Genomic DNA, 13,790 nt, shown 5'->3' with positions numbered 1-13,790 from the left:
TTTAAGTTTAATTAGGTTCTACTTGTTTATTTTTGTTTTTATTGTCATTATTCTAGGAGGTGGATCTGACAAGCATCGCTGTGGGTAATGTCAGAGAGTGTTTGGCCTATGTTTTCCTCTAAGAGTTTTATAGTATCTTTGATTTATTTCATCCTCATCTTTAAGTTTTCAGAATACAGGTCTTTTGTCTCTTTAGGTAGTTTTATTCCTAGGTGTTTTATTTTTTAATGTGATGGTAAATGGGATTGTTTCCCTAATTTCTCCTTCTGGTCTTTTCTTGTTAGTATATAGAAATGTGATTGATTTCTGTATATTAATTTTGTATCCTGTCACTTTACCAAATTAATTGATAAGCCCTAAGAGTTTTCTAGTAGCGTCTTTAGGATTTTCTAGGTATAGTATCAAGTATCGTGTCATCTGCAAACACTGATAGTTTTACTTCTTCCTTTCCAATTTGGATTCTTTTTATTCATTTTTTCTTCTCTGATTGCCGTGGCTAGGACTTCCAAAACTATGTTGAATAGCAGTGGTGAGAGTGGGCATCCTTATCTTGGTTCTGATCTTAGCAGGAATTCTTTCGTCTTTTCATTATTGAGAATGATGTTAGCTCTGCGTTTGTCATATATGGGCTTTATTATGTTGAGGTAGGTTCCTTCTATGCCCACTTTCTGGAGGATCTTTATCAGGAATGGGTGTTGAATTTTGTCAAAAGCTTTTTCTGCATCTATTGAGAGGATCATATGGTTTTTTATTCTTCAGTTTGTTAATGTGGTGTATCCCACTGATTGATTTGGGGATACTGAAGAAACCTTGCAACCATGAGATAAATCCCATTTGATCATGGTGGATGATCCTTTTAATGTATTGCTGGATTTGGTTTCCTAGTATTTTGTTGAGGATTTTTGTGTCTATGTTCATCAATGATATTGACCTATAATTTTCTGGTTTTGGTAGTATGTTTATCTGGTTTGGGTATCATGGCTCGCAGGCCTGTCTCTTCCTCTCTTTAACTCCACTCACATCCTAAGCTTTCTTTCAATCCCTAATCCTGCCTTAATATTCTTAGAATTCTCACAAAATAAAAAAGAAAAAGAAATAAAATAACTTAAAAATAATAAAAATTCTTAGAATTCTCAAAATTCTTAAATCTGATCATTCCTTCCCCAGTCTCCTTTTTCTTTTTACGGCCTCACCTGTGGCATATGGAAGTTCATGGGCAAGGGTCAAATCAGAGCTGCAGCTGCTGGTCTACACCACAGCCACAGAAATACCAGATCTAAGCAGCGCCTGTGACCTACACCACGGCTTGCAGCGACACTGGATCCTTAACCCACAGAGAAAATCTAGGAATCAAACCTTCATGTGATGGACACTATATTGGGTTCTTAACCCACTGAGCCAGAACGGGAATTCCCATTCATCCCTTTAGAAGAAATCTATAGGCTGGTGATCTCTTTGCTGAGTGCCACAGAGTTTTGCATCTGCAAGTGCCTACTTGACCCTTCTCCTTGGATGTCTAATATAATTTTAATTTCAATAGGTACAGATAAAACTCTCAATTTCCCTCTCTTAATTCGTTCCTTGTGAAGTGTCTCCAATCTCAATAAATAGCTTCATAGTCACCCGTGTTTAAACCAAAAATCTACAAATCTGACTTGATTTATTTTTCTTAAACTCTCATATTCCATTTATCCACAAGTCCATATTTTCTACTTCTAACATGCATCCCAAATTCATTACAGCTCTTTATTCCCTGAAAGGACTTCTCTTGCCTAAGTCATCATCTTTTGCTTATAACCAAGTTCCCCCATTTGAACTGATGCACATCTTCCTCTCCAACCTCAATTCACAGTGCTCTCCTCTGTCATCCATTCAGCTTTGGCTCTGCTGGTCTCCTTCTTGTTCCTCAAGCAAGCTAAACTCTTTGCCATCCCAAGAGTTTGCTTTTTTGCTTCTGCCTGGAATGCCTGCAATACTAAATCCCACGCAGTTTATCCCAGGTCTGACTCCACCTTATCCTTCCAGACTCCCTTTGATTTTTAACTTCCTAGAGCCTATCTTATCACATCATTTTACTTATTTTCCTTTATAAAGCTTAAATATTATATTTAAAATTCTGTAATTACCAGTTTAGAGTGTTTCTCCCCTGACTAGAAGATAAACATGACCAAACCAGAGGTCTGTCTTTTTCATACATGGCTGTGTCCCTTGAACTAAAGGGAAGACGGATACACTGTAGGCATTCCATAAATGTTTGTTAAAAAATTGAATGGCTAATTAAGTGAATGACTGATGTCAAATCCACTGAGATTCTCTAACCTTTTCATTTCTACCCAAATGATTCATCTTTAGTCATCAGTGATAACTTGATAGCTAGTTCCCGAAGACGAGTTTTCTTACTTTCTTCATTTACTTTTGATTCTGCCTGGAGTTGTTAATCACTTTCTTTAATAATAATAATGTAGTAGTGGTAGTACTAGCAATGCCTTGGGAAGCTAGTAGGAAAAGGAAGGCTATGATGCTAATATATTCAAAATTATTTCCTGGCTGATGTGGGCAGTAACTGGTGTTTACCCATCAATCTTTCCTCTGCTTCTTGCAACTGAATCTCCCTGGAGGAGTCATCAGATCCTCTCAATCTTGAAGACTGACATGAAGTCCCTGTAGACACTCTCATTCAAGGGAAGAAAAGGAGGAGTCCTTGACACTAAGATTTAAAAGCCCCACCCTCAGAACAAGATCAGAAATTTCACAGGTAAATCTATAGGTATTGCTGTTTCCATAAAGGAGAACATGAAGGTAAGTAAAGTTTATTAACTTGAGGGTTTTTTTTAGCTATTTTATAAAAAGCTGTATAGCTTTTTACCTATTTTATTTTATGTTTAATAAGTGTTTCAGGGACTAAAGAGTAGTTAAACATTATGCCTTTAAAATATCACAATCATTTAATTCCGCTAAGAAAAAGATGCACTTATTCACCCCAGTCCTCATTTGGGTTAAATAATGAAAATTATGTATTTCTTAAATAATTTTTTAAAATAACTCTTTGCAGATTATCTAGAAGATAAACTGGGAAACCCCCCCCTTTCCCCCACACACTGAGTGCTGAAACTGAACACAGCAAAAAGTAAGGGGTTTGTAATTGTCCAGGCACCAAGGAGGGAAGCAGACAATCCTATAGGCACAGAGATGACTTTGATCTTTTCCTGTAGGGATTCAGAAGTCTGGTGGTAACAACCTTGGCTCTTTTCCTGGTATTTTCTTTCATGGGACATTCCAGCAGTGCTCCACAGGTAGTCAAATGTGAAAATTGGGGCTCCTCTACTAGCTTTGTGACCCCTTCCTTCCTCCTTCCCTATGCCTTCTTTTCCTTCTCTCTTCTTCTTCTTTTCCTTCTCTTTCTTTTCCCTCCCTTCCTCCCTCTGCCGCCCGCCCCACCCCCCCATACAGAGAGGGTTGAGCAGCAGCGTCTTACTAACTGCTTTGCTCTTCTCCCGGGTTGTAGAGACTCTTTGAGAGAAGAAACTGGACTCCTCAAGCTATGCTCTACCTGAAGGGTGCACGTACGTACGAAATTCTCTGCTCTTCCGAGAGCAGTAAAGGGGATCTTAGGGGTGCTTGAATTTGTGGACTAGATGGCAGAGTTGAGGGGAGAGAATGGAGTTTGTTCCCAAAAATAATCGAGGTCATTCGGGTCTCAGTTAATCTTTGGAAAAGGACGAGGGAAAGAAAGGGAGGCAGTGAAAGGGGCGGGGGAGAATTCTGTTCGATAGCGATCCTCCACCCTAAATCAGAAGGCTGATAGGTCCCAAAGGAAGCTGGGGTTTCCGGGTACACCCCGCCCGGGCTGATAAGCGAGACCCGGGGGCACTGGGCGGCCCCGGGGCGAGAGGCGCGCGGACCTTCCCCGCGGTCTCCTCCATCATCAGCGCCGGGCACCGGAACCACGGCAGCTCAGGCGCGCACCGGACCAGGGGCCCGGATCGCCGGGCCAGGAGGGAGATGAGCCGGTATCTCTCCTTGGCAGAGGGGCGCCGCTTCATCTCCAACCAGAGCCGGAGGAAAGACCTCTCCGACCGGCCGCCGCCCGGTGAGTGCCCGGGAGCCAGGGGTCAGTGGCGAACGACGGCGGCGCTAGAGGGGAGGGCGCGCTCCGCCTCCGGAAAGGCGGGCTCCCGGGCGGCCCCGGGGAGAAACAGCCCGCCCAGACCCGCAGGCCGCGGGCGGTACGGGTCGTTGTGCCCGGCACTGATGGGTGTCCCGTGGCAGGAGCCCGGGTCCCGTTCCAGGGCGTCTGGACGGGTATGAGAGCTGCGAGGCCGCGCCTAGAAATGTGCCTCCAGTTTACGGCAGGATCTTTACAAGGTTTCTCTTAAACGCTGTTGTTGCCAACATTATTGTTATTAAAATAGAGATTTGTCTAAAAACGTCAGACATCTCTATTATATTACTAAAAAGAACTATCAAGAGGTTCAAAATCAGAAATAGTTAAGAAGACATGGCTTTTACGAGAAGAGCCAGGGGACTGTTCTTTTTCATAATAAACCTTTCCATGTTGTTGGCTTTAAAAAAAATCAAATACGCTCATTTTGATAAACATTCAAGACTGAAATGCTAAAAATACCAGGTCTACTCATTTTGAAAAATACCAAACATTGTGTTGGGCACATGGTAAGGCTTATCAAAGTTTTGTTCACCTTCTTCAAGCCTGCAGGGTAATTAACCTTATTTACTTTAGAATGGCAAGGTTTATTTTCCCCACTTCAGCAGCTTCTAAATTAAAGCTCATGGTTTATGTTGAATCAGAACCTTTTGTCTTCTGTCAACCTAGATTTGAAATAGTTGTGAATATTTTGCAGATACTCCTTTAGTCAAATAATTGCTTTACACGTGGCCAAGAATGCAGGTTATTATCTCAAACTGCTTCAGAAGGAACAAGAGAAGACATAGTCCAGGCTTCAGGAAGAAGGCCATCTAAACCTTTCTGCCCAAACATCCCATTTTAAGCTCTGAGGGGCAAATTTCTCATGGGTTCTTTATCTTAATCCTCCTTTCTTTCATGAAATTCTCTGTAGTACATGGTTTAAATTCTCTAGTCCCTGTAATACACATTATAACCAAATGTAAGTTATGTCTAAGGGAAATGCGAAATATATCAGTTTACAAAAATGATTCTGGTAAGGGGGGGTGCTCTTTGCTGAGGAATCAAAAAGCTGTTTCGCAAAGGTTTTTCTACTACTATAGAATCCTGGAATAGGATTTATCTATATGAATATTAAAATGCTAATAGAATCTCTGTATATTTTTGTTTCTTCAGAAAGACGAAGCCCAAATTCCCAACTACTAACTCTTCCAGAGGCAGTAGCTGTGCTATTGGCTTCCTTGAAGAAACCCCAAGAAGGTACAAGTATAGTGACCTCTTTTAACTGCAGGACAGAAGCTTTGAGTGCTTTGGGGATTCTGTGTTGAGTACAACAGAGTTGCTTTTATTTATTCAGGTTTTTAAAAATAATTAACACTGCCCACCCCACCAGAAGTTCACAGAGATGGTTATTATTTAAAGAGTAGCATAGAGTTCCTGTTGTGGTGCAGAGGAAACAAATCCGATTAGTATCCATGAGGGTGCAGGTTCGATCCCTGGCCTTGCTCAGTGGGTTAAGGATCTGGCATCGCAGTGAGCTGTGGTGTAAGTTACTCTGACCCTTCATGGCAGTGGCTGTGGTGTAGGCTGGCAGCTGTAGCTCAGATTGGACCCCTAGCATATGGGAACTTCCATATGCTGCAGGTGTGACCCTAAGAAAGCAAAAAAAAAAAAAAAAAACCCAAAAACAAACAAAAAACAGCTATAATGATGCCATATTTATGGCATAATTTCAATGTTAAAATGTATTCAAATAATACAGTGAGTGGTCTGGTGGTCAAAAGATAGGTTGCTGGCCTGGTACTCTGACACTTGTGCTAATGGAGAAAACCTATTGCTCTCTGCCTGGTATTGGGTGGGCCACATGGATGGGAAAGAGAGCAGGAGGTACTTTCTGCCTTCAAGCTATGGCTTTGTTGTGGGGAGAAAAAAAGCTATGAGTAAATAGAAGAGAGTAGGATAAAGAGGTTTTTTGAACTTGGAGCAGGGCCAGGGATGATTTGGTTGAGTAAAAGGGATTATAAGGCTTCATTCAGCAAATATGCATTTCCGCCTGCTATGTTCCAGGCACTGTGACAAGTAGCGTAGAAAGCAGATAAAGCAAAAGCAAGAATGAGAATGGCCTTTGCCAGAAAAGGGAGGGTGAACAGTCGGTGGACTAGCAGAATGTGAGAGTCATGTTCATGCTAGAGCTATAACTACAACTACTACCACCTCTAGCTAATAACTATGAAGGTTTTGCTATAATGCAATGGTTCAGATACTGTTCTAAACACTTGATATGAGGAGCTCCTGTTGTGGCTCAGTGAGTTAAGAACCTGACATAATGTCCATGAGGATGCAGATTCAATCCCTGGCCTTGCTCAATCGGTTAAGGATCTGGTGTTGCCACAACCTGTGGCATAGGTCACAGATGCAGCCCTGATCCGGTGTGGCTGTGGCTGTGACCTGTGGCTGCAGTTCTGATTCCACCCGTATCCCAGGAACTTCCATCTGCCACACACGTATGAGGCTGTAAAAGGTTAATTAATTAATTAAACACTTGGTATGTATTAATATATTTATAATCCGTAATAAATGGATTACCTCCTAGGGTAGTACCATTATCATCCGCACTTTACAGATGAGGAAATAAGAGACACAGACTGAGTAACTTGCCCACTGTCATATAGCAAGTAATTATCAGAACTGGGATGAAGAACAGGATGTAACTTATTCTTTGTCTGAGCATCAATCAGATGGTCTATGGATTTTCAACAGAGAGATGACATGGTGAAGGAAGATGAAACAGTAAGAGCAGCAACAGTAACTACAATATGGAACCATCTTCTGTGTGTCAGATATTAATACTGATCTTTATAGCTGAGGAAACTGAACCTTCCTGAGGTGTATATATTTTCCCAAGCTCGCACAGGAAGACCAGATATGGGGAGTTTAACTCAGAGCTGTGGGACTCTGAAGCTTTTTCAGCTGTGCCCTGCCACATCTCAAATTGACTGGGTTGAAGAGGAATGCCTGTGGCGGGGGGGGGGGGGGGGTTGTCAGTGAGAAACTAAGGCAGTAATTCAGGAATGAAGTGATGAGGTCCAGTTAGTCAGTGGGACTGGAAGCTCAGTCCTAAGGAAGAACAGATAACATGGAGTAACTATTTCCTAAATGTGTAAAAGAGAATCCAGCATCAAGCACATTTTTAAAGTGTTGTGTGTGATAGTTTAAAATGGTGCTGGAGTTCCCTTGTGGTACATGACCAAAAAAATTTTTTTAATTAAAAATAAATATAATGGTGATGCTGATAAAGGGTGCAAATTCCTGGGGATATCATTAAGGTTCAGTTGGAGGTGACAGGGACATTTCAGTGGATAAAGGTGTCTAGATCACTGGTTTTCTGCTCTCCCTATGTGAACTGGTTCCATCAGAGTTCACTGGAGAACTTGCTGAAAATACAGATTTCTTGGCCTTAGGTCCAGAGGTTCTGATTCTATAGTACTTGAGTGTGGCCCCAGAATCTGTATCCTTAAGTTCCCCCACATTATCCTGATGATTCAGGTTTGGGAAGAACTGGAAATTCAGAGTCATTTAATAAAGGTTGAAAGCATGAAAACGGAAATCTCTCCTAGGCCTCAGATACAGTGGGAGAAGGGCAAATAGTAAAAAATTTGCCTTGGAGAATAGCCAGAGATCAAGGGAAAGAGGGAAAATCCTCTCAGTGAAGGGACATTAAAAGGGGCAGGCAGAAAGGTAACAGAACCAGAATAAGACTCTCCCAGAAGTCAAGGATAGACAAGTTTCAAAAAAAAAAAAAGAGTAATTAGAAGCATCAAACATGGCAGAATGCTTCATACAGAAATCAAAGTAGAAAATGCTGAGTACAGAAATCAAAGGGGAAAGAAGATTGTGTAGAATAGGAGGATTAAATCACAGTTTGCACTTCTTTCCCTCAGCCCCTGGCCAGTCATATGATTTGTGACTGCCATGCCTGTTCTGAAACCATGTTTAGAGATAATTTTGGGGAAGAAAGTAAGTTAAGAGAAAGTGGATGCTAGCTGGTATGGCTCTCAGAACTCTTGCAATGAAAAGGCGAGAAAGAGACAATCATGGGTAGAAGATGCTGCCTCCAAGGCGATCTTTCTAAATTTGACATTTGGCCCTCTTACAGATTTTTCAAGTCAGTGGAAGGACAGCACTGGTGGGGGCTGGGTGATAATCGAGCTTTAGAATTGATGCTGGGAAGATGTGCAGAGCCAGAAAGGAAAGTGAGCTGGAGTGGAGAAGAGAGAGCTAAAATTTTTTTTGGGGGGGGGGGCGGGGTGTGCACTGGCAGCACGTAGAAGTTCCTGAGCCAGGGATCGAACCCGTGCCTCAGCAGCAACAAGGAGCACAGTAATAACAATGCCAGATCCTCAACCCACTGAGCCAGGAGGGAACTCCTGGGAGAGCTAATTTTAAAGAGGAGAGGGATCGTCATTCAGAACTTTACAGAAGGTTGTGACTATATGTTTCCATTTCAGGGTTTTTTTTTTTTTTTTTGGAAAATAAATTCAAGTTTTTAACCATTGAAGTTTCTGACGTTCCCAAGTGGCTCATCTCTAAAGATAAAATGAGGAAACAAAATTTTATTAGTCTGAAGTGATGGAAAAGATTTGGATTTTCCCATATGACAGATTAATCACTAGCCATCTTTAATCTTTTTATTGTGAAAAAGTTCTTAGGTATCATTTGAACTTATTTTATGTAGTGCATTCTTATTTTATGGAGTGGATTGTTATTTTAGTGGAGGATATACAGGGATGGTTTCTTTCTTGCTGAATTCTTTTTCCCCTCCCATATTTTTAAAAATTTGCAGCTGTGCCTGCAGCCTGCGGAAGTTCCCTGGCAAGGGATCAAACTTAAGCCACAGTAGTAACCCACACCACAGCAGTGACAACACCAGATCTTTAACTACTAGGCCACCAGGGAACTCCTTACTTCCCTTCAAACGGATCAGCTGACTTTCTGCCAGATTTCAAAATCTGCCAGCAATTCAGGTTAGAATATAACTCAGATATTCCAATTATGTTATAACTAACTGGGGGAAGTGGTTTTCTCTAGAGATAAGCTTAGAGAATATCAGAAGCAGCATTTTGCCTCTGACGACTTCTCCCTTCCCCATTGTGAGTTTTAACCCTTTGACCCATTTTCAATCCCAGGAAGCTTCTGTCATCTCAGTCTGCTCTCCCCACCCAGAGATAATTCTTCCTGCTCTAAAGTTTTGCAATTCCATCCAGCTAACAAGTTTCACTTCTTTTTGTCTTACTTCCGCCCCAGGCCCAGCTCAGCTAATAAGAGAATATGTGCAAATGTGTTCCCCTCTCATCTCTCCCAATTCAAATGCATTTTAACTGGAAATATAGAAACAGTACCTTGATGCAAGTGAATGATTCTATGGGTGGGTGTCTTAGACACGAGGTATATTGAAAGCAAGTCATGTGGCCTTTGCAGCTTTCTATCAAACACACTCATTATAGTTTCATTCGCTGTGGAGATTCACATGCCAGATGTGAATTCAATCAAATCAAAATCCAATTTTTTTGTTTATTTCAGTAGCAGAGTGCATGACTTGGCATAACGTAGGGGGGGTCCATGTTTATTCCCTGAGGTTCTCTTCACCTTATCTTTTCTTCTTGTAAAACGCAGGCTGTGTGTTGACTTTATGTAATTTTTTTTTTCTTACAGCTGGAGAAGAAAACTTCGATCAAACCAGGTTCCTAGAAGACAGTCTGCTAAACTGGAGAAAATAGACCAGATTCCATTCAATTTCAGTTCTATGCTTGTTGAACACATGAATTATGTGAAAAAAGTCTATGGCCACCTTTTACCTCCTTTGTGATTTTAGGGACATGTGCTGCCAGTTTTATCCTTCCGGAAGCAAAAGCGATGTCCTGTTCTTAGTGAGCCCATTGTTCCTCCATTGCTTCAGATCCTGTTTAGATCTCCCTGTGTCTTACGCTCGAATTTTTTGGCGCATTTTTAATTGTAAGGCTGAAGACTCTTTAGAGGGTTCTTCTGTTTTTGATCTAACCATTCTTAGTGGATGGTGTTTTCTTTCTGTTAGCTACCTGCATTGTCTTGTTACTCAGTGGTGAATCCCTCTCCTTTTCCCCTTTTCCCCACCTCCAAAGAGGGTGAGGCGAGGAAGCCGGCAAGATGGGAAAGTGTAGAATGTGATTCTCCTTGAGTTCATCCAGGAGAGCTAAGTTATGAAGGGTAGGGTGAGCCGATGCCTAGGAAGAAACCCGGTGATCAGACCCTGCAGTGTGGTTCCTGAGAGAAGGGACCACTGGGGAGGCTGGAGCTGAAGGTTCTATAGCTGCCAAAGCTCCACTTTACGCTTTCTGGGGATCTCCTTGAATTCAGTTTAGAAATATGGACCTAAAAGTTACTAGGAAATAAGCAAATGGAGACACACTCCGCTCTTGGGTACATTGTGCAAAAGAAACCAGTTTTTTAGAGGTAACCCATTTGCCATGGCTAAACAAACTTAAAGACTGCTTATTGTAGTTGACTAGAACTCTAGGCTTTCTTTGGCATAAAAACATAACATAAAATGCACCCTGATAATGTAAGTACAGGGTAACATGCCTAATTTATTCTTTTTTTTTAAGTCAACTAGGGTTCAGTACTATCTGAAAAATAAAATACATGCACATATGCATGCGTATACACACACACAGATACACCCCTACAGTGAGCACATAGTATTTTTATTTGGAATTACAATTTTATTTGGAATTACAATTATAATTTGAATAATGTTAGTTATTTTTGACTTGAGAATTGTTACTGATAAATGTCATAGGTGTAAAGTATTAATTCTTATTTTTATTATATAGGTATTATTAGCTAAAAAATATCATTATGTGAACATCTCTGTAACTTGAAATTACAATTTTACTGTGTTAAGTAGCCAAAACCGGGCTTATAAGATTTGCTTGTATCCCATTTCATAATTGAATAATGAAACTCTATTCAAGTTTATATAACATTGATCTCTGCCAAAAAATAATATGCTAGCATTAAAAAAATCTATGTGGCATTATAATAGGCTCCTGTCATTAATTTAAAGTGGATTTTCTAGACAGTGTATATGTCCAGTTTATTGAGAATTATTTACTTACCTGACATAGACTTGTACATATTGGCTAATTAAATATTATGTCTATTTCAGGACACTTTTACAATCTACCTTATGGAGGTTGTCTTCTCAAAGCTAACTAGAAAAATCTCAGTTATTTCACACTGAAACAGTTTTTAAAAGCTGTCTAAATAACCAATAGCTGGAGTTCCTACAATGGGCTAAGAATCCAACTCTGTGGATGCCTAGCCTGGGAACTTCCATATGCTGCAGGTGCAGCCCTAAAAAAACAAACAAACAAAAGAATCTGACTCTGGTGGCTCCAGCAGGGGAGGAGTTCCCATTATGGCTCAAGGATAAATGATCCGACTAGTATCCATGAGGACACATGTTCTATCCCTGGCCTCTCTCAGTGGGTTAAGGATCCAGTGTTGTGGTGAGTTGTGGTGTAGGTCGCAGATGCAGCTCAGACCCAGCATTGCTGTGGCTGTGGTGTAGGCCAGCAGCTGTGGCTCCAATTCAACCCCTAGCCTGGGAATTTCCATGTGCTGTGGGTGGAGCCCTAAAAAGACAAAAAAAAAAAAACAAAAAACAAACAAAAAAAAAAACCAACTCTGGTGGCTCCAGTAGGGGTGGTTAGATCCCTGGACCTCCCAGTGGGTTAAAGCATCTGGCATTGCCACAGCTTCAGCTCAGGTCACAGCCGCAGCTTGGATCCCTGGCCAAGCAACTTCCATATGCTGCAGGTACCCCCTTAAAAAATAAAGAGAAAATAATAACCAATAGCTGTTCAAATCTGATCAGCTCCAGGTATTAGAAGTACTTGAATTTCTTGAACACTTTCTGCCATACCGATGTGCTGATTAACACAATGGTTGCATAAAGATCCCTGTGCCCAGTTTGCCATAGCTTTCTTTTCTTTTTTCTTTTCTTTTTTTTTTTTTTTTTCCGTCTTTTTGCTATTTCTTTGGGCCACTCCCGCGGCATATGGAGGTTCCCAGGCTAGGGGTTGAATCGGAGCTGTAGCCACCGGCCTACGCCAGAGCCACAGCAACGCGGGATCCGAGCCGCGTCTGCAACCTACACCACAGCTCACGGCAATGCCGGATCCTTAACCCACTGGGCAAGGGCAGGGACCGAACCCGCAACCTCATGGTTCCTGGTCGGATTCGTTAACTGCTGCACCACGACGGGAACTCCTGCCATAGCTTTCTATCAATCCTGGAATGTCTTTGCAATTCTCCTTATTTCTATCTTTTTCAAAACTTAAATGAATAAGTGATCAGTGGTCAAACGCTTTCACATTATATGTGTGGTATTTTAAAATTAAAATTGGGGAGTTCCCTGGTGGCCTAGCAGTTAAAGATCTGGCATTGTCACAGCTGTAGCAGGGGTTCAATCCCTGGCCAGGGAACTTCGCATTGCATGGGATGTGGCCTAAATAAATAAAGTAAAATTGGAAAATATCTGCCTCCAGGGCATGTCCATATGCTTAGAACCCTCCACCTCCAGGTTGGACATGCAACCATTTCCACACTGTTGCAGTTGCTCTTCCCCGTTTTGCCTCTATATCCTGCCTCACCTGTGGCTACGTGGCCTCCAGCTACAACTACTCTGCTTCCCTGGGTTTCCCCAATGGATGCTTCCTCTGCCCCAACACCACCATTGTGATTCTGAGAGAGGGGAGATGGTGAGGGGTCCTGACATGTTAAAACCAGCCTCCAACTAGCATTTCTTTGTTACCTGGTCATGAGAAATGAAAGTCTATGTCCTATCAACCTTGAGCTACATTATTTTACTCTGGCCTCAGGAGAAAGAGGAGTTGGGAATGCAACTTGTTGGTTTCCTCCTACTGGACTGTAAGTTCCTCTAGGAAACATTCACATCTAATTTGATTTGATCCTTACAACCACAATGTGAAGAGGGCAACTGTATCTCCCACACTTAAATTTAGGCTTATCCTAGGAAGACTCTTTCAATCTCCTCAAATACCTTTTTGGGTTTTTTTTTTTTTTTTTCAATCTCCTCAAACACTATTCCATAGCCACAGCAACACCAAATCTGACCTACACCGCAGCTTGCAGCAAGGCCAATCCTTAACCCACTGAGCAAGACCAAGAATCAAACCCGTATCCTCACGGAAATGTCAGTCCTTAACCCACTAAGCCACAATGGAAACTCCTCCTCAAATACATTTTACAAATCCCTCTTCTGAGATGTCCTTGTGTCCCAGAAAACTATTAGTATAATACTTCTAATATTTTCTATTTCCATTTGTAGATATACAGCCAGCTCTGTTCACCCTAGCTCTTAACAGGAAAGGAAGGGTAGTACAAGTCCCAAAAGAAGTCTTGCTGTCAGCTGATCAAGCACACACAGTTGTCTATATTTCCTGTCCTTCAACTTATGGATACATATATTCTTTTTGTTTGTTTTGTTTTATACATACATTCTTTTCATCTGGAGGTGGGGCATATAGAGGTTTCCAGGCCAGGGACTGAACCCTCACCACTGCAGTGACTACATTGGATTCTTAAC

The 13,790-nt window shown here is 41.6% G+C and overlaps 1 protein-coding gene across 4 annotated transcripts; it reads left to right on the top strand.

The window, feature by feature from the left end:
• Positions 2,408 to 12,138, top strand: SPX (spexin hormone). Of its 4 annotated transcripts, none has more exons than XR_002344086.1 (6): positions 2,408 to 2,799; positions 3,053 to 3,293; positions 3,506 to 3,563; positions 4,028 to 4,090; positions 5,318 to 5,401; positions 9,854 to 11,219. XR_002344086.1 is itself a non-coding variant. In XM_005655664.3 (6 exons), exons 1-6 carry the CDS (start codon positions 2,794 to 2,796, stop codon positions 9,916 to 9,918), a joined length of 357 nt encoding a protein of 118 aa, XP_005655721.1. In that variant the 5' UTR covers positions 2,597 to 2,793; the 3' UTR covers positions 9,919 to 12,138. The 4 variants fall into 4 exon arrangements, 3 of the variants coding, with proteins under 3 accessions (XP_013843803.1, XP_005655721.1, XP_013843802.1); XM_005655664.3 differs by having other exon boundaries at positions 2,597 to 2,799; positions 3,213 to 3,293; positions 9,854 to 12,138; XM_013988348.2 differs by lacking the exon at positions 2,408 to 2,799 and having other exon boundaries at positions 3,111 to 3,127; positions 3,213 to 3,293; positions 9,854 to 12,138.

The sequence above is a fragment of the Sus scrofa genome, chromosome 5 (assembly GCF_000003025.6).
Source record: "Sus scrofa isolate TJ Tabasco breed Duroc chromosome 5, Sscrofa11.1, whole genome shotgun sequence".
Classification (NCBI taxonomy): Eukaryota; Metazoa; Chordata; class Mammalia; order Artiodactyla; family Suidae; genus Sus; species Sus scrofa.
Note: the sequence above shows the minus strand (reverse complement) of the source record. Positions and strands in the feature narration are given on the sequence as shown.

What these genes read in the sequence shown, in the direction of transcription:
- SPX (XM_005655664.3), top strand. An exon ending in GCTCTACCTGAAGGGTGCAC is followed by an intron (nt 3,564 to 4,027) that starts GTACGTACGAAA and finishes TCTCCTTGGCAG; the next exon opens with AGGGGCGCCGCTTCATCTCC. An exon ending in CTTGAAGAAACCCCAAGAAG is followed by an intron (nt 5,402 to 9,853) that starts GTACAAGTATAG and finishes TTTTTCTTACAG; the next exon opens with CTGGAGAAGAAAACTTCGAT.